Source organism: Sarcophilus harrisii, chromosome 2 (genome assembly GCF_902635505.1).
Source record: "Sarcophilus harrisii chromosome 2, mSarHar1.11, whole genome shotgun sequence".
Lineage (NCBI taxonomy): Eukaryota > Metazoa > Chordata > Mammalia > Dasyuromorphia > Dasyuridae > Sarcophilus > Sarcophilus harrisii.
This window is the reverse complement of record NC_045427.1, coordinates 216,014,005-216,035,607: the sequence shown is the minus strand read 5'-3', so window position 1 is coordinate 216,035,607 and position 21,603 is coordinate 216,014,005. Positions and strand designations below refer to the sequence as shown.

Below are 21,603 nucleotides of genomic sequence, written 5' to 3'. Positions count from 1 at the left end.
TTGCAGTTTAATGGGAAAGACAACATACAAACAAATATATACAAAGTAAGTTATATACAGAATAAATAGGAGATAATTATCCAAGGGAAGGCTCTGGAAATAAAAGGGATTAGGCAAGGCTTCCTGTAGAAGGCAGAATTTTAAATGGAACTTAGAAGAAACCAAGGAGGTCGGTAGTTGGAGAAGAAGAGAGAGTGTTCCAGGCATGGCAGAAAGACGGAGAAAATACCCAAAGCCAAGATGGAGAGTCTTGTTTGCAGAAGAGCCAGGAAGCCAAAGCTCCTGGACCCAAAGTTTACCTTTTGGAGAATAAGATGTTAGAAGACTAGAAAGTTAGGAGGGAGCTAGGTAATGAAGGGATTGAATACCAGGCAGAATATTTCATATTTTGTTCTGAGGCAATAGGTAGTCACTGGAGCTTATTCACTTCAGGAAAACCACTTTACTGGATAAATGGAGGATGTATTGGATTGAGAAGATTTGAAGCAGGCAGAACACCAGCAGGATATTGCTGTCATCTAGGTACTGTGAGAAATGGATGGGTATTTATTTGGTTTCCACAGTTATGAAAATTAAATTGGAGAAATGAAACTTAAATTAGAAAACTGAAACTCACAAAGACATCAAGGAATAATCAAGAATGGAAGTTAGTTATTTTTCCCCAAAAGAATATAGGCTCCTTGTGGGCCGTGACTGACTTTTGTGTTCAGGCTTTGTGGCCTGAGATTTAAAAAGAATCTTTTGTTCTTTGCTCCTAGCCTTCCTCTGTTACCTTTCCCCTTTTAGAATGGAATGTCCTTGGGAGCAAGCACTGGCTATGTAGGGTGGAGATTCACATCCTGTAACTTCTGTAATATCCAATTAATGGGGATTTAAGGGATAGACGTGCTTCAGGATAGGAATAAAATGCTGCCTTTGGAGATTCAAAGATGTGTCTGCTCATCTAGACACCCATTCTTGCAAGAATGTAAAATAAATCTTTCCTGTATTCATCAGTGAATCAGTAGAGTTCTTGGTAAGATATTGTATTTCTTACAAATGGGGGATCATCCAGGATTTAAACATTATGAGCTAGGGTGCCCCCTAGCAAAGCATAAAGAGATGCATCCCGTTAATATTTCAATAGCCTCATGACTCAGTTCTGGAGAACCCCACTCATAGACTGTGCAAGAACCCAGGACCATATCAGTAAGGACACTGATAAATACAGGAAAAGGAAAAGTGAGTTAGAATAGGTTCTGTGTGCAGTCAGGCAACTCTGTGCACAGACCAAAGTTAAGAACAAGGACTATCTAGTATTGCCTTTAGTAGCTGGAACCATCTATGAGGTGTCAGACAGGTTAGTAAGATGGAATTTAATGGCACCAAGGTCACAAAAGCTAGGAAGTATCTAAGACGGGCTTTGATCTCACTTATTCCTGACACCAAATTCAGGGTTCTATACACAACATCAGAAGCTTTTTATTACATGTTCACACTCGTCATATTACTAGCAGATTGCTGTTTTTAAGACAGCAGTAAAATAATACAGTGGTAACGTATGTTGTCAAAAGGGCTCACATTCTTATAAAGAGTTTATAACAGATTTAACTTAATTAGAAAAAAATCAAAAGACCTTTGGAGTCTTTCTCTTCAGAAACATTAAAATACTTCTAGCACTAATTCTAACATTACCATTTATTTATAAGACAGCTTTGGGGGATATAAATGGGAAAGAAGAGATAGTGACCATGTTTAATTTTTGGCAATAAAGGAAATTAAAGCTAAATAAATTAAATAAAGCTATTATTTCAGGTTTCCTCTGGAACTTTATTTTATTACTATCTTACTCATTCTTGGCACCTTCAATTTCTCCCTATGTTAGCTTAATTCCTTCTCCCTAAAAAATATAATTAGATTTCACATCTGAAAAAAGTTAATATGACAACCACTATCTTTGCTTTGCTCTCAAGGCAACTATGTAGTATAGTGGAGAAAGGCTGGGTCTGGAGTCAGAAGACCAAGTTCAAATCCCATTGTGAAGTCAACTGACCTCTCTTTGCCTTGGTTTCCTCAACTGAAAAATGAGGATAAAAATAGCATCTACCTTCAAAGAGATGATACTTGTAAAGTGCCAGCATAGTACCTGAAACATAGTAGGGACTATATAAATACTAGCTTTTATTACTACTTTCTCTCCCTATTTCAATGCCAAATTTCCATTAATCTGGAATTTGAGCCCAGATCCCCTGACTTTTAATCTAATGCTCTTTACCCTGTACTATTATTTAATTCAATAAATTCAACCAACATTAATTAAGTTTCAATAGAATTCTGGGTATGGAAGTAAAGTTGTAGATTTCTAAGGACTTTAAATGCTTGTTGAATAATGGAAACTTGATTCAGAAAGAGACTTTTTCTTTTGCTGGGTAAGAGAAGTATGAAGACTATATATGAATACTTTAGCTGCAGATAGCACTGAATTGAAAGGACAACCTAAAATCCCATCTGCAACATCTACTTTTCATGTGATCTTGACAAATAATAAATTCCTGGATCAGTTTCCTCATGTGTAAAATGAGGAGAATAGAGCAAATAATTTATGAAAGTCCTATCTAGCTCTACATATATATCTACATCTAAGGAAACATGGAGCTGACTTAACTGACTGAAATGTTGCTGCTACTTGCAACTACCACTGTAATTGAAATGATGCTTAGCAAATGATATGCATAACAGCTTCAAATGGTTCAACTTGCAGATAAAATTGTGAGAAAAGTCAATTACCCGTATGTCTAAAGACATCTGGAATCAATTAATCAAGAAAGTAAAAACTCCCTATTTTGTACTGGAAGTGAATGAAATAAAGGAAAGATGTAATTAAAGATGTTCAGTTTATTACAGATGTACATTGTTGAAATTGATGGCAGCTTAGAAATTAGATGGTAGGTGGTTGGTTTTTTTTTTTTTAACTTTTCATATCCATTTATGTATCATAACCATATGTATCAAGATAAATTTTCAAAAGATAAAAATTTTAAATGAAAATGCTATGCGAGAAAACATACATAGTAATTATGCCCTTATGGAACTGAACTGTTGTCTGGATTGACTTTGAATTGCTAGTGCTTAGCACAATCCTGGCACACTGTATATATGTGCTTAAAAGCACCTCTAGACCAAAACACGTTAACTACAAGCATTAGTTTAAATGTGATCCTTTGTGTGAAATGATTGTAAAAATTATTATTATTTGCATAGAAAAATGTGAGTGCGGGGGCAGCTAGGTGGTGCAGTGGATAGAGCACCAACCCTGAAGTCAGGAGGACCTGAGTTCAAATCTGACCTCAGACACTTAATACTTCCTAGCTGGGCAAGTGACTGGGCGAGTCACTTAACCCCAAATGCCTCAGGAAAAAAAAAAGAAAAGAAAAGAAAAGAGGGAGGGAAGGAGAGAGGGAAGAAGGAAGGAAAGTGGGAAGGAAGGAAGGAAGAAAGGAAGGAAGATGTGAGTTATAAATAACCAATTTTGTAGAAATATTCCATTTAAAAAGCAAACTTTTTAAAATCATATAACAAAATGCACAAGTTTTCTCATGTAAAGCACATAATACTATCTGATCTAGATAAATTAAAATTTTTTTGCTATAATACGAGATAAAACAAATTCATTTTTACAAATAAAAATTTTCTCCAGAAATGGGTATTTAATTACTACTCTGTTAGAATAGAGAATGGTGTTCTCTAACTAAGTCAATGCAAGGTCTTCTAATTTATTCCCTAATCAAGAATGATCAAAAGACAACATAAATGTGTTAAAGCTATTAGTAATAAATGTGCCAAATAATATTGTTGAGATTTCTCAATTGAAAAACTGCCAGAAATGAAACAAGAAAATGAAACAGAAATAAAGACCTATTTATTAATCTCTTTACCACTCTAATTCTCACTTTATGTTGAAGGTCTAAATATTTCTAAATGTGAGTGGCTGAAGAACTTATTTGTCACAGATAAATATATTTGGTCTTATTCTATCTGAACAAGAACTGTTAATAATGAAATAATAATTTAAGCCCCCAAATCTTATATTTTGGCTAAAGGTAAATAAACAGTATCCTAGTTTATCATACAAAGCAATAAAATTTATCACTAAATAGCTTCTTATTTTCATAAAAGGACTTTTCTGATGTTACTGTAAAGATAAAATATCAGTCTCAACATAATGGTAACATGTATTTAGAGAAATAAAATCTGAAAAAACAATCATTTATTTCATTAATAATATTATTAATACGGTTATTTTTACAATTTAAAGATATGGAAATCATAAAGAATTTTATCAATTAAAATTCATATGTTATCTTTATTTTCATAATATTTTAAAAATGTATAGAGTATAAAAAAAATTAACCTTGATTTTATTTGAAGTTTATTACTAACAGACTAGATACTTGGTAAATCTTTGGCCGTTTTGATTCATGAATAGATGTAATAAGAAGCTCCCTCCCTTCTACTTCAGAAGGAGGGTGCTATAAACTTGAACTTGGCTTTAAATGTGAAATCTTTGCCCAATAAATAATTTGACACATTACTCAAAGAAATGAACCTTAAATATCTAGACATGCTCACTATAAATGAAACCATAAAACAGAAAGCAGAAGGATGATTCATAGGATCTCCATAGAAATGGAATTAAAGAAATTGACAGAATTAGTTTTACTCTCTGTCCCATGAAATAATTTCACCATTTCATATTTTAGTACTTATAAATACTGGCAAAAAGATCACTAAATAAATAATTATAGCTTAGGTATCAACATCAGCTATCAGCTGCAGAGGATGAAAAAGATAAGGAAATTAAAAGGTGGGTCCTAATTAGTTCAAGTAATTAGAGCCTCTGTAGGTCTCACATACATTCAGATTTACATTATTCAAAATTTTAATTATGTCAAATATGGTAAATGGTTCCAGCACAATGGAAATGGTACTAATTTGAATAATGAAAGATAATGGAACCTAGAAAAGTCTAAGGAAGTTCCAGATGTATTTATTTCATAGGAGATAAAAATGCTACTGAAGAGAACAGAAATAGGGAAAAGAAATGGATGAGACCAAATATACAAAAAGAATTGTTGTGCTAAGAGGTGACACAACAGGTAAAAAATGCTGATAGTTCAAGTCATAATTATATCTGAATAATGCAAAGGTAACAAAAGTGTGAAAAAAATCAGACAAAAACTGACTAGGGAAAAAAAATCAACAATTACAATTGTATTACTACTCTCCCATCTATAAAATGCTTCTTTTAAGAATCTGCTACACATACATTGCAGATATTCTTGATAAGGATATCATAGAGAAAAAATAGCACACAATATTATTGTCCACCTACTTTTGACTAGACAATATGGAGAATACAAGATTCCTCTGTGTTTAGTTTGATTACAGAAAAGCCTTACATTTTCTAAACGTTCTTTATCTTCACAGGAATCTCCAATCTCTCAATCCCTCAGGATTGAAATCATACTGGTTCTAACTTCACTTTTCTCCCTTTCCAATATGAACCCTCAAAAGTTAACTAGTTCACCTGTATATTGTCTTATACAGTTTCCTCCTTTATCCTTTTAATTCTTCTGACTTGCCAAAACCCAATCCTACCAACATTCTCCTTTCCACATATGTTGTCCAACAGAGTTGGAAGAAATCAAACCAAATGAGTCCACTTTCAATGTATGCTGTCGATCTCAACTGGGTCCTCACCACAGCAAAGTAATTCTTTTATTTTATTTTGATCTATCTAAATAAAATTTATTTTATTTCTCTTTGATCTCTCTATCCCTCTCCCTACAAAGGCCATTCTGTAATTTTTTTCTTCAAATCTACTATACTACTATCCTTTCATCAGAAGGTCTTGATTTACTAAGAAAATTTTTTAAATCTAAGGGGCAAGTAAATTAAGTCTAGTAGAAATCTCCACAGGAAAGGCAGAGGCAACATGGACCAGGTAAGTCAAAACACAAGCTTCTTATAACCATCTATCCTCATCACTAAGGGAAAAATCCTGAGAACCTGAAACCGTGAGTATTGGGAATAGCTCCAGATCACTGTGTTTTGACCCTGGGCAATCAAGTGGAGCAATCAATGGGGAAAACAAATCCATATTCTTCAATACCACTATACCAACTATTGACCAAGTGTTACTGGCAAAAAGGTGCCAGAATGTTAAAAGTGGTAGCCCTCACCCAAACCAATGGTCCTGCTTCTAGCATAATCCCCATACCATCATTTCAGGAAGTAACCATTATGAGTAGAAATGTGACCTCACGATAGTAACACTGTTCTACTTCCTCAGAAGTCACAGCTACTGAAGACCCAGAAAAGAAAATTCTTACTCCCAAAGTCTTTCATATTGTCAAATGGTACAATTGATATGATTCTATCAGTAGAAAAAGCATCAAAGAAAATTCATTACCATCTGCTTTGCTACTGAATCATAAAAACTAGAAATTCTCCTATCTGGTTTGCTTCTCAAAGTTCCAATATGTGTTCTTTCTCCCATTAGAATGTAAACTCCTTGAAAGCAGGAATTGTCTTAATTTTTACATTTGCATCTCTAGCACTTAGCTCATAGTACTGTGAACACAGAAAGTATTTAATAAAAACTTTGTTATTTATTAAAAAACATTTAATAAGCACTTGTCAGGTCCCAGTCACTATGCTAGATACTATGATATGAATTCAAAATATAAATAGTACCTGCCCTGAAGGGGCTTATTTATATTCAGTTAAAGAAAGAATTACACATATATAGATAAATCCATACAAAATATTTACAAAATAATTTCAAAGGGGAAATGTTAACAGAAGGAATCAGAAAAGACTTCATGTAAGAGTTAGCACTTGAAGGAACACTGAAAGGAATCTAGGAACTCCAAAAGGCAGAAGTGAAAGAAGAGGAAATTCCAGGAACAGGAGGCATACCTATGCAAAGATGGCAAGTCACCTATGGAGAACAGATTATTGACCATTCTATCAGAAACATGGAACATATTATGGAGACTAATGTGAAATCACCCTAGGAAGATGAAGCTAAAAAAGATTTCTGGAGGTCATCTAGTATAAGCTTACTGTTTTTAAGATAAGAAAATGGAGATCCAGAATAATGAAGGTCACAAGTCACAACAGTAGTAAATGACAGAGCCAGGAATGGAGCACAAATTCTTGGAGGTAGAGACAAACTGTAAAGGGTTTCAAACACCAAATATTCTAAATAGAATTGTTATTGTTATTGCTGCTGCGTCATTTCAATCAAGTTTAACATTTTATGACCCTATTGGAGGTTTTCTCGGCACAGATATAGAAGTGGTTTGCCATTTTCTTCTGTAGCTCACTTTACAGATGAGAATCTGGGCAAATAGGATGAAGTGACTTTCCCAGGGTCAAACAGCTGGTAAATATTGAACTCATAAAAATAAGTCTCCCTGATTCCAAGTCCAATATTCTATCCATTGCATCACTTGGCTGACTCTATAGAGATCTACCAAATATTCTTCATCATAAAAAAGACATAGTAAATAAATAAAATCTATACTTTGTTGCTGCTGCTAAGTCATTTCAATCAAGTTTAATGCTTTATGACTCTATTTGAAGTTTTCTTGGGAAAGATACTAGAGTAGCTTGCCATTTCCTTCTCTAACTCATTTTAGAGATGAAGAAATTGAGGATTAAGTGATTTGCCCAAGGTTACAATACATATCTAAAGCTAGATTTGAAATGAAGAAGATGAGATTTCCTAACTTGAGGCTGGGCACTCTACCCTCTATGTCATCCAGTTGCTTCAGCCTGAACTTTGGGAATAAATATTTTGCACTGGAGAAACTAATTAAATCAATCTCTGTGTATATATTTGTTATGCTGGAACAAGTATTTATAAAGCATCTACGATATTCCAGGCAACTGATTAATGTTTATAAATATTACCTCATATGATCTTCACAACAACCTTGCAAGATAGATGGGAATTAGTATTTTCATTTTAAAGTTAAGGAAAGAAATTTTACAATAGAGGCAAAAAGAGATTAAGTGGGCAATTACACAAATAGGGCATATTTGAATTCAGGTCTTCCTATCTCCAGGTCTAATGCCCAATACACTGGCAGCTACTTCATGCATTTTTCTCTGTATACCTTTGTCCTTCACTTTACATATCCCTACTCTCCCTTTACTCTTGCTATCTGTTCTCATTAATCAACCAAAATACATACAAAACCAAAGAACAATTTTCATTATGATTATAATTACTAAGTGATATTCTTCTGATATAGACTATAAAAGAAGATGAGTAAAATATTTTCTTTTTCTTTATCTTGAAAAAACTTTAGTTGCTATTTTACATTACGGAAGTCCTCATTAGATTTGTTCAATGGGTCAGCAACATGAAAATGTTTCATATCCCTACCTTAGAACAACTTTTAACTAAGGTTTCTTAGGTAAAAAATACATATTATCAATTAAAATGAAATTACTCCTGGAGGATAAATAAAATCTGTATCCATTAAGTCAATAAAAAATAGTTTTGACATAGGAACAATCTGGCCGACTTTGTGATTAAAATTCCTTACTTTCAAAGAGCAAATTTCTATTATTTTTGACACGAAAAAGCAAGAAACTATGCCAAAATGATATACATCTTAATGGAAGTAACTTTAAACAAATAGTGATAAAAACTAAGTATCAAAATAATTTACCCATATGCTATATTTGTCATCAAATTATAACAGCTACAATGGAATTTTACAGATGCATATAATTCTGTAGGATGGTTCTACAGAGAAAGAAAGCGAGAGAATGAAAGGAAAATTTCCTTTTCTTCTCCCTAGGTTCTAATGGTTAAACTTTGTCCTTTTAAAAAATATATATTTCTATCTTCTGAAGAATGGCCAACTTTTGCTATCACCATGAAAAATGGAGAAGGATAACCTTTTTTTAAGTTGTGGAACACAGTTTTTGTTGTTGCTGTTGTTTTACAATAAGTTTACCTTCCTAATAATATTTTTCAAAAGCTATCATTAAAATGGGCTTAAACTTAATAAATGTGTCATCAGAAAACAGAACAGAAAAAGTCAGTCCAAACATTTGCTCCTGCAGAGAAGCAGAGAGTCAACTGTTGTCGTTAGCCCTTCTTTCTTGAAAAAGACCACGACATCAAGGAGGTGATGCCATGACATACAAGTAAATTGGATTTCAATGAGAGAGGGCTCTGTAAGGTTACTTTCCTTAGTATCCCCTGCAGAGTCATCTGGATCCATTGGCCAGATAGAAATAAGGACAACTGGAGATGGCTCTGGATGCAAGGAGAGACTTTGGTCTTTTAAGCCAAGATAAACAGATCTCAGTTGGACTGTGTCCACAGTCATTCAGTGACTAAGGCTAGATAGCCTCAAGGCAAAGAATGGTCTCTTTCCATGCTAGTGACACACATGTATGATGTGTTGGAGGAAATGAAGTCATCTCTAAATTTCCCCCCATGTTTTATAACTGAAAAAGACAGATAGACAATGGCATTTACTTTTAATTGTGCTTCTACCGTTAGCAACATTTGACAAGGCCAAATTAAAAAGGATAACCAGCAGAATTTATCAAAATGAAGCACCCAATCACTAGAGTACTAGCCTGTCATATGCTGCAATCATGAAGTTGAGGAGAAGGCTGATTGACTGTTCCACACTGATCTGGTGAGTGGAAGGCAGGCGTTTGTTCAGTTGGTAGTAGATGGATGAAATGATGGTTTCCAGACGGGACACACTGATCTCAGTGTTATGTTCCAGTGTGTTAAGGCCATTGTCTCGGAAGGCTTCAATCATGTTCCAGATATCAACAAGGTGCACTAAAAATGAAGAAAAAAAAAACAGCTGTCATCTAGTTTAAAGCATAGAATGTGTTTCACATCAATCAGATTCGTATTTTGGATTTTAGGAAAACAGATTCAAAAAAATTCTGAGAAAAGGCAGCTGACCATTCATTCATCAAGCATTTATTAAGAGTCTACCATGTAATGTGTAAGGCAGAGCTAGGCAATGAGAGTTACAAAAAACCCAGCAAGTAATATTTGTACTTAGAGAAGTTTACTTACATTCCATTGGGGAAAATGACATATATAAAGAGATAAGTTAAATAAGTTAATAAGCGAATACAAAGTACATAAAAATGAAATATAAAGTAATTTCCAGGTTCCTGAGGAGGAGATGGTAAAGAGAATACCAACAACTGGAGGAATCTGCAAAAGATGGTGTAAGAAAAAGCACTTGAGTCCCATGAGGCTTGAAGGAAACTAGAAATTCTAAAAGGAAGAAAGGAAAAGGAAATGCATGCAAGATAATCTAGGCAAAGGCACACTGTGTACAAGGAATAGCAAGTAATCCAGTTTGGCTGAGATACATGAGAAAGAATGCGATAACGTGACTGTACAAACACAGGTTGGAACCAGACTGAGAATGGCAGAGAAGTTTGTATTTTATTCCAGAAACAACAAAATCTTGTCTTGTTCACAGAAGAATGACAGAGTCCCATTTTTACTTTAGGAACATCAAGGTGGTAACTGTTTGACAAGGATGGTGTAGGAGACAGAGATTAAAGTTTGGGGCTTGGCCAGAAGAATCAAGTTCAGAAACTAATGTGAAGGAGAAATGGGAAATGGTGTCACAGGGCTTTGGGATACAGGAAAGGTAACTCAAAACAAATGTGTAAGAATTTCTTGTAAGAAATTATGAAGTCAAGAAAAGTCCTTTTCTGAAAGGGAGGGAAAAGGAATGGATAGGCTTAAAGAGAGAAATTAATGTTTTGCACAACATCCTGAAGAAAACAAATGAGAGTCACTCATGTTAGAATAAAGGCATCATCAATTAGCAATTGCAATTAGATAACATAAATCTAAATGGGACTCAATCAGTATGGCTATATTTCTTCCTCCAGAATCAATAAGAAATATGTAAAAAGGTTTCAGAAAGGAGGAAGTAAGGGTAACCTGGGCTAAGATTTGGCAAGGTATGAGCAATAAGAAGTTATGGAGGCAACAGTTTCAAGAAGAGAGAAAATTAAAATTATTATCTGCAAGATCAAAATTAGAAAGAAAAGAAAGTGAGATCAGGCCAGGAATGATGGGCTAGGTAGAATAACCATAAATTATTGTGAGAATGAAAAAACAGATTTAGATGTGAGGAGCAGGGATAGATGGAAGAATAGGAAGAACTTCAGAGTTCTTCTCAAGAAGAGAAGTGAAAAACTTTTATGACAAGTGATAGTAAAATCCAAGGTATGATTTTCACTATTTGGAGTTGAGACAGAGTAAAAGGTACATGATACATGTCATGAGAACTGGGAGGTTTTTGAACTTGTTGACTAGGGTGTTAGAGACTCTAAAACGAAATAATGTGGTATAAAGAATAATAAATAGACAGAAATTGTAATTGTAAGACAGAAAGAATAATAAATAGACAGGTTGTTAATTGAGTCCACAAGATCTCTGATACCCTGTGATGTATCAAAGATATTATGGGTATCAGAGATCTTGTGGAGTCGATTAACAACCTGTCTATTTCTGGAAGGGGGCTTTAAGGTCATCTAGTACAACTTTCTCATTTTAAATATCAAGAAACCGTGGTCCAAAAAAACTGATTTATTCAAGATCAGGGTTCAGATCATTGCTCTACCTCTCACAGAACTGTGATAAGGATTAAAGAAGATAATGGCAAACTCTGTAAACTGTAAAACACTATATAAACATATGGCAATGCAAGATAAAGTAATATGATTTACTAGGCATAAAGGAGTAAGGAATAAAATTCTGATTATAAAATTCTTAGCAGATAGAGAGCCAGTCTAGAAGCCAAGAAGATCTGAGTTCAAATCTCGCTTCAAACAAGATTTTTAGTTCTGTAACTCTAAGCAAGTAACTTAACGTTTCAATGCTCTATATAATTTTCCAAGACTGTAAATTACTGAGTATCTGCATTGATATAGGAGGTTCCCAATGAAATAATATGTCCAATTCCTTTTCTATTCTCTATTCCTATTCAATTTTTAGGTATAAGGAAAAACACAGTTATCAATTCCAAGGCAAACATAACCAGTTATTAATGTTATTTTATATATTTTTCAAGAACAAAATCATTTTACAATCCATTTTTACAGGACACCATAATCATTAAATACTTCAACATAACACTTTATAAATACTATATAAACCTAAACATCTAATTTGATAGTACAAAACGATGCTACATTATATTTTTGACTAGATACAACATTAAAATAATTTAGATGCTTTGTCTACCACTGGGTAGCTACTTTATGATAAAGTTAATATTTCATTCTTTATTTTTTCAATTCCATATACTTATCCTTTGAATTTATTCCCTTGAAAAACATTTTTAAAACATTGAAAAAAATAAGGGAGATGTTTCACCAGCATTTCAACTGAACTTATTAAATAATTTTACATTCAACCAAACTTCAAAATAAGGAAAGATAAATATATATATTGAAAAATAAGTTCTTTGTCCAACAAGATCACATTTTAATACTACTAACATGATGACAATTACTACTACAATAATGACAAACATATTCTTTCATAGCAATATGATCTTTGTCACTTCCTAAGATAGAAAATATAAAGATAGCAAATGAAAAGATAATATAAATCATAAAATATAAAACACATATTTTATATTAAAGTATAAAAACTTTTACATAAAAAGATCAATTCAGCTAGGACAAAAAGGGAAGTTAAACTATTGATACGTGAATAATCTTTAGATCAAATATCTAATAAAGGCATGAAATAAATTAGAAATTAATATAAATAATAAGACAGTCATTCCTCATTGGATAAATGATAAGAGGTAAGAATAAACATTTCTTAGAAGAATTACAAACTATTAACAACTGGATGTAGTCCCTTACTACTATGGGAGGCAATATGAAGTATGTTTTTCCTCAGGTAGTAGAAGAGACAGAAGTATCATGGGAGAAAAAAGCCACATAAGACAGGAGAAATATGGACTCGAGTTCTTTGAGGGGATGGAGATCTAAGGGTATACAGACTCAAACCAGTATCAGAGGTCAGTTGACTACAAGGGGAAAATGTTATTATCTCAAACAGAATGTAAACATGCACAATTAGAGGTCTGTCTGGCTCACTGATTTGCTTAAGGTCTAACTTGTCTGAACAAATTTGCTACTAAACTGGGACCAGGTGAATTTATTCCTCTCCACTTTCTCTAACTTTCAAACAAGCATAGTTTACTCTGAAATCTTGTTAATTCATTGTCTTCTCAGTTATTATTATGAGCATGAACTTTATTATTTTTTTTAGGATTTAAAAAAAATGCCACAGGGTGTTTTATTATTTATTTATTTTTGTTTTTACTCAATTGAACTTTATTTTCTTCCTCTCTCCTCCTCTTCCTCTTCTTTTTTTTAAAATAATTATAACTTATATTTTAATATATTTAACATCTACTGGTCATCCTGCCATTTAGGGGAGGGGGTGGGGGGGGGTAAGAGGTGAAAAATTGGAACAAGAGGTTTGGCAATTGTTAATGCTGTAAAGTTACCCATGTATATATCCTGTAAATAAAAGGCTATTAAATAAAAAAAAAATAATTATAACTTTTTATTGACAGAGCCCATGCCTGAGTAATTTTTTACATTATCCCTTGCACTTACTTCCGTTCTGACTTTTCCCTTCCCTCCCTCCACCCCCTCCCCCAGATGGCAAGCAGTCTTATACATGTTAAATATGTCCCAGTATATCCTAGATACAATATATGTGTGCAGAACCAAACAGTTCTCTTGTTGCACAGGAAGAATTGGATTCAGAAGGTAAAAATAACCTGGGAAGAAAAACAAAAATGCAAACGTTTACATTCATTTCCCAGTGTTTTTTCTTTGGGTGTAGCTGCTTCTGTCCATCATTGATCAATTGAAACTGAGTTAGGTCTCTTTGTCGAAGAAATCCACTTCCATCAGAATACATCCTCATACAGTATTGTTGTTGAAGTATATAATGATCTCCTGGTTCTGGTCATTTCACTTAGCATCAGTTCATGTAAGTCTCTCCAAGCCTCTCTGTAATCATCCTGCTGGTCATTTCTTACAGAACAATAATATTCCATAACATTCATATACCACATGAAAATTATGGAATATTACTGTTCTGTAAGAAATGACCAACAGGATGATTTCAGAAAGGCCTGGAGAGACTTACACGAACTGATGCTGAGTGAAATGAGCAGGACCAGGAGATCATTATATACTTCAACAATAATACTAGATGATGACCAGTTCTGATGGATCAGGCCATCCTCAGCAACGAGATCAACCAAATCATTTCTAATGGAGCAGTAATGAACTGAGCTAGCTATGCCCAGAAAAATAACTCTGGGAGATGACTAAAAACCATTACATTAAATTCCCAATCCCTATATTTATGCACACATGCATTTTTGATTTCCTTCACAAGCTAATTGTACAATAATTCAGAGTCTGATTCTTTTTGTACAGCAAAATAATGTTTTGGTCATGTATACTTATTGTGTATCTAAGTTATATTTTAATATATTTAACATCTACTGGTCATCCTGCCATCTAGGGGAGGGGGTGGGGGGGGGTAAGAGGTGAAAAATTGGAACAAGAGGTTTGGCAATTGTTAATGCTGTAAAGTTACCCATGTATAAATCCTGTAAATAAAAGGCTATTAAATAAAAAAAAAAACATTCATATACCACAATTTACCCAACCATTCTCCAATTGATGGGCATCCACTCAGTTTCCAGCTTCTAGCCACTACAAACAGGGCTGCCACAAACATTTTGGCACATACTGGTCCCTTTCCCTTCTTTAGTATCTCTTTGGGGTATAAGCCCAGTAGTAGCACTGAGCATGAACTTTAGATAAAGATAAGCTATTTTACTGAATTCTGAAGAAGTGTTTACTATAAATGAATAGCCCCACTCTGTCATGAAAGATAAAAAGAAAACATTAAGGGTCTATAATCAGTGAATCTCACTTGCCAATTGCAAAAAAAAAAAAAAAGAGTAAGAGAAGTTCTTAAACAGACAAGCAAGTGAGCTTTGAAACCAAAATGTTAATTAATTATATAATTTTAAAAGCAAGTGACACAAAATAAAGATGAGCAGTTTTACAAATAATATTTCTTTCTATTTGTTCTCGATTTTCAGTGTTCAAAATTCAAAATAAAACAGAAATGTAATACACTTTTCTCCTTTTGTATATTCTGTTAGTTTCCCTTGATGTATTCAATAGTTTTTAATGGCTTTTTAAAAATGGTCTTTGGTCTAAAGAGATAGACAAATGATCATCCTTTTATTAATAATGTTGGCCTTTTTTTAAAAAAATGATTAAATTATCCAGAAACTGTAACTCTTAAACCCTTTAAAACATCACAGTTATGGCAACCTGACAAAAGGATTTTAGAAGAAAAAAGACAGGTATGGCTTAAGATAACCTAGGAAACACTACTCTCTCAATCAAGTGTTCATGGTGAGAGAGAGAGGCTCTTTACTGAGGATCCCTCAATTAAGATTGAGATTTTCACACTCCTCAACATAAAACATGATCCTAATCTTTAGTTATCTAAACATATGTGTCTATATGTCTCTTCTAAGTATTTGAATTTACTCTGGCTCTCATAGATTGACTAAAAATAGGTCCCAACATTGATTCATTGTTGGTGGAGTTGTGAACGAATCCAACCATTTTGGAGAGTAGTTTGGAACTATGCTCAAAAAGTTATCAAACTGTGCATACCCTTTGATCCAGCAGTGTTACTACTGGGATTATATCCCAAAGAGATTATAAAGAAGGGAAAGGGACCTGTATGTGCACGAATGTTTGTGGCAGCCCTTTTTGTAGTGGCTAGAAACTGGAAACTGAATGGATGTCCATCAGTTGGAGAATGACTGAATAAATTGTGGTATATGAAAATTATGGAATATTACTGTTCTGTAAGAAATGACCAACAGGATGATTTCAGAAAGGCCTGGAGAGACTTACACGAACTGATGCTGAGTGAAATGAGCAGGACCAGGAGATCATTATATACTTCAACAACAATACTAGATGATGACCAGTTCTGATGGATCAGGCCATCCTCAGCAACGAGATCAACCAAATCATTTCTAATGGAGCAGTAATGAACTGAACTAGCTATACCCAGAAAAAGAACTCTGGGAGATGACTAAAAACCATTACATTGAATTCCCAATCCCTATATTTATGCACACCTGCATTTTTTATTTCCTTCACAAGCTAATTGTACAATAATTCAGAGTCTGATTCTTTTTGTACAGCAAAATAATGTTTTGGTCATGTATACTTATTATGTATCTAAGTTATATTTTAAGATATTTAACATCTACTGGTCATCCTGCCATTTAGGGGAGGGGGTGGGGGGATAAGAGGTGAAAAATTGGAACAAGAGGTTTGGCAATTGTTAATGCTGTAAAGTTACCCATGTATATATCCTGTAAATAAAAGGCTATTAAATTTAAAAAAAAAAAAATAGGTCCCAAGCCAAGCCCCAATTGGTCAGTGTTTGTGCCCTGATTGATTTAGAGTGAATATAAATAGCAATTATTTTTGTTTTAACCAGAAGGTTTTCCCCTCCTAGATTGATTTTTTGATTAATTAAAAGAGGCCATTCTCTGCCTCATTTCTTACCTAGCCTCAATCAAACTGAGACTGTTAAAGACCTTAGGCCAAGGTTTCTCATTGTATCCAGGGCCATCTTCAGGAGCCCTGATGGCTCCAGAGAAGAAAAGTGAGGCTGGTGACTTTGCCAGTCCTCCCTCATTATATCCAATTCACTTGCATATCAGGGTATCACATCCCCAATGCCACAGTAGTCTTACAGAACTAAAAACAAACAAACAACAACTGTCAGTCTCACTTCGTGTTTTTAATTAAACTAAAAACATTAGTTTTTAATGGCTTACTTTCATTCTCTATTCCAAGGGATCAAAATATTCAGAAGGGAAGGTAATGTTTAAAAAAGATATCAATGGAGGTATGTAGTGTTCTGGTTGGTTTTCTGGAGGTCTCTGGACCACCCTTGTTTCAGCAGATTAATCACCACAAAAATAGCCAGGTGTTAAAGTTCAAATTCTTTATTGTCTCCTTGCCTGGGGCCTGGGCTAGCTTGGTCTCAGTGGAGGAAATGCAGGACAGGCCAGCCACCATGGTGGTATGAGATGGAGTGAATCTCTCTCCTTGGCTCCGAGAACTTGAGCTCCCATCTCCAGTCCTCTATCTTCTCAGAGTCTGACCCTGGCTGAGCTAGATCATTTACAGTGTACTGAGTATAAACCAATCATTATATCACTAGGGAACCATTATTTGTGGTAAGATTAAATCAATCATACTGAACTAGAGAACTATTAATCACCAGGGTAAACTAGATAACCATTGTCTTATCAATTCCACTTAGTTAGCACTTGTAAGAATCCTTGTTTCAAGTACAGAGTTCTGGCCCATAACAGAGGTAGGACCAAGATGTTGTAATAATAAAAAACTATATCATAAACTCCCTTCCATAAAACTACTCTAATCAAGAAAATGTACCAGCAGCAAAATAACTGTTTGGACATGTGTATATAAGAAAAAATATATATATATATATAGTATTTAACTTATACTTTAACATATTTTACATGTATTGGTCAACCTGCCATCTGGGGGAGGGGGTCGGGGGAAGGAGGGTAAAAATTGGAACAAAAGGTTTTACAATTATCAATGCTGAAAAATTACCCATGCATATATCTTATAAATAAAAAGCTATAATAAAAAAAAGAAATCTAAATATTTTTATGCAACCACTGTATGCTTGGGCTTCATTGCCCTGATGCCAAAGCCTGAAAGGAAGGGGAACATTAAAAATAAATATATATATAAAAAAAGAAAATGTACCAGGTCAAATTCTGATGAGAAATCCACAAAAAGTCACAGTGACTACCACCCATCTCAGCATAAAGAAAGAACCAGGGAAATCTGTGGACACCAAGGACAAGATCAAGATAAGAGCACACTGTAATTAAAAGTATTCTAGCATCCGGGGAGGCACTGTGTAACTAGGCAACAGGAGATCCCAGAACTGTACCAGGGTACCACTAAATCCGTATCAAGCAGGTGCCCAAATGGCAACTTTGTTACCTATTACAGAGTTCCGTATTGGAAATATGGAAAGGACTAAAAAGAAGATCAGTAAAAGTAAATATCACTTCCAGAAGAATGGCTTGAATGGTCTACCTAAACAGGAGGAAGTTAAGAAGCAATGTACCTCAGATTCCACAGTATAAGTAGGGTCTCATTTCTAGCATCTCACCCAACCTCCTAAGGAATAACCTGAGCAAGAACCACAAAACAAGAATCACAAAAAAAAAAAAAAAAAAATCACAAAACAAAGGAGAAACTACAATTCTGCCTTCAAATCAAGAGTTTTTCAAGTTGCTGACGGGGCTACATTCAATAGGAGTCTATTCTTAATCTTACTCAAAACCAGGTCAGGAACTAGCAAAGTTAGTTGGAGTAGGGAGTAGCATTAAAATTTTACCTTAGAGCAGACTACTTTGGGAGCAACAAAAACTTCCAGATCTGCAGCCTGTTTCTAAAATCCCAGAATAACACAGCACTCAGTACCTCAAGAAAACAGCAAAAGTCCAGACCGTCCTTCCAGATTAATGGAAAGATTAGTACTAAGCAAAACAAACTCTCAGGATGGTTAAAAAAAAAAATTTGTTGCTTTTTCTGAGGTGACAAAGAATGTAGAACTGGGAGGTTATATATAAATTGAAGGATCAATAAACAAATTATTGTTTATAACTGTAATAGAACAATTATTATACTTAACTCTAATCAACATAATAACCACAATTTCAAAAGACTAATCATGAAACATGCTACTCATTCCTGATAGAGATGAAGAATTCAGAATACAGAATAAAACAAATGTCTTTTAGGACATAGTTAAAATGGAAAGTTGCTTTAATTGTATCTTTCGTATATTCTCAATTAGGGTTCAGGGCAAAAAGATGAAAAGGTAAATGTTGGTGGAATAAAACAAATTATTTTTTAGAAGATATCAATAAAAAAATTTTAATACAAATAAATTATTCTTAAATTTAAAATTCAGAAAACATTAAAAAAAAATAACCAAAGATAACTTGGATATAACAAATTTAGGTTTACAAAATAATGGAATAAACATTCTATTATTTAAAATTTTAAATAATTTATTTGTGTAAACTTTTTAGCAATAAGTTATGCATTATACTTCCAGAAAATTTTTTGTTAATATTCTCAATATTCAGAATCAAAATCAACTCAACAATCAAACATAAACTTTCACCTTAAGACAGTTCTCATCTTTAGGTTAGGACAATGAATTATATGAAACACAAGGTCTCTTCCAACTCCACAATCTACAATCCTATGAATCTTTAAGGAACTTTAGAATCTGTATACAAACTCTTCGTTTTACAGATAAGGAAATTGAGAACTATAAAGCTTAAGTGACTTGCCCAAGGTTACACAAGTAATAAGCATAAAAAACCAGGCCCTGAACCCAGATCCTCCTCTGAGTCTAAACACATTGCTTTTTCTGGCTATCACACATATTTTTACCACCACCACAAATTTACTCCTTCATTTAATACATACTTTTAAAAACATGTGCAGTACACTGTACTGTAAAATCTATGATATCTTTTTCATACTGTTAAAAATTTTTATTTAATTTTGTTACTTTATACCAATGTATTGAAAATAAGTATTTGGAGCCATGTGTATTTATTATAGATATCTTTCTTGCAATTTTTATCTAAGGCTTATTGGATCCCACTTCTATGCCAAAGTCTTCTATATAATACATTGTCTTCCTTTGGATATAGTTTTGTGATTTTTTTTTAAACTACCTATTATTCTTAATAGAATTCAAAGCTTTCTCAATCAGGTAAACAATCTTCCTTTCAAATATATAGATAACATTTTCAGTCTTTATATTCTCTCCCTCAGCCATCTCCCCAATATTACAAGTTATATTATATTATTTTTTATTAAAGCTTTTTTATTTTTCAAAACATATGCATGGACAATTCTTCTGCAAAACCTTGTGTTTCAATTTCCCCCCTTTCCCCATATATATATCTAGGGGAGGATGTGGGGGAAGAGGGGAACTGAAACACAGAGTTTTGCAAGAGCTAATGTACATATATATGTTAAATCCATATATGCATACATATTTGTGCAATTATCATGCCACACAAGAAAAAAAGAGAAGCTATAAAATAAAATACAAGCAAACAATAACAAAAAGAGTGAAAATGCCATGCTGTGAACCACACTCAGGTCCCACAGTCCTCTCTCTGGGTGTAGATGGCTCTCTTCATCACTGAACAAGTGGAACTGGTTTGAATCATCTCATTGTTGAAGAGAGCCACTTCCATCAGAATTGATCATTGTATAATCTTATTGTTCCCAGGTATAATGTACTCCTGGTTCTGCTCATTTCAGTTAACATCAGTTCATGCAAGTGTCTCCAGGACTTTCTGAAATCATCCTCTTGGTTGTTTCTTACAGAACAATAATATTCCATAGCATTCATATACCACATTTATTCAGCCATTCTCCAACTGATGGGCATCCACTCAGTTTCCAGTTTCTAGCCACTACAAAAAGAGATGCCTCAAACATTTTTTGCACATGTGGAACCCTTTCCCTTTTATCTCTTTGGGGTATAAGCCCAGTAGAGACACTGATGGATCAAAGGCTATGCACAGTTTAATAACTTTTTGGGCAGAATTCCAGATTGCTCTCCAGAATGGTTGGATCTGTTCAGTTCAACCAACAATGTATCAGTGTCCCAGTTTTCCCACATCCCCTCCAACATTTGTCATTCTTTTTTACGTCATCTTAGCCAATCTGAGAGATGTGTAGTGGTATTTCAGAGTTGTCTTAATTTGCATTAGAAGCTACACTATAGAGGAAATGAGATATCTTTCTGTAATGGAATCTGTATCACAATTAATTTTTATATCGTCCTACCTAGATCTCAAATGAAAAATTCTATATTTCTTCCAGCATATGTTTGTTCTAAATGTAGTCAATGTAGAAAATCAAAAATTAGGTATTAATTAGTGGGTCTTATGAGTCTTGTAAGTACATATCACATCTCATAAAGGGCTTCTTTAAGAACAGTGCATAACAGCTTACAATATCAGATCTACAACCAACTGATGAAGTCTCTAGCCCTAAAGTTCTGCTTATAATATCTATAAATTCTTTGTGTTTCCTTGAGGATAGAATTTCAGACTTCTTCAGAAAATCCAGAATCAGTTTCTGAAATGAACCCCTTAACTCTTTTTTTTTTTTAATAGCCTTTTATTTACAGGATATATACATGGGTAACTTTACAGCATTAACAATTGCCAAACCTCTTGTTCCAATTTTTCACCTCTTACTCTCACCCCTCCCCTAGATGGCAGGATGACCAGTAGATGTTAAATACATTAAAATATAACTTAGATACACAATAAGTATACATGACCA

At 33.8% G+C, this 21,603-nt stretch overlaps 1 protein-coding gene across 10 annotated transcripts in view; it reads right to left on the bottom strand.

The window, feature by feature from the left end:
• Window positions 1–21,603, bottom strand: part of DTNB (dystrobrevin beta) — a 333,753-nt gene that overhangs the window by 248,478 nt on the left and 63,672 nt on the right. For all 10 annotated transcript variants that reach the window (XM_031951429.1, XM_031951428.1, XM_031951432.1 and 7 more), the window contains exon 4: window positions 9,652–9,865. In XM_031951429.1, coding sequence (XP_031807289.1) covers window positions 9,652–9,865 — 214 coding nt within the window. The remainder of the gene's footprint in view (window positions 1–9,651; window positions 9,866–21,603) is intronic.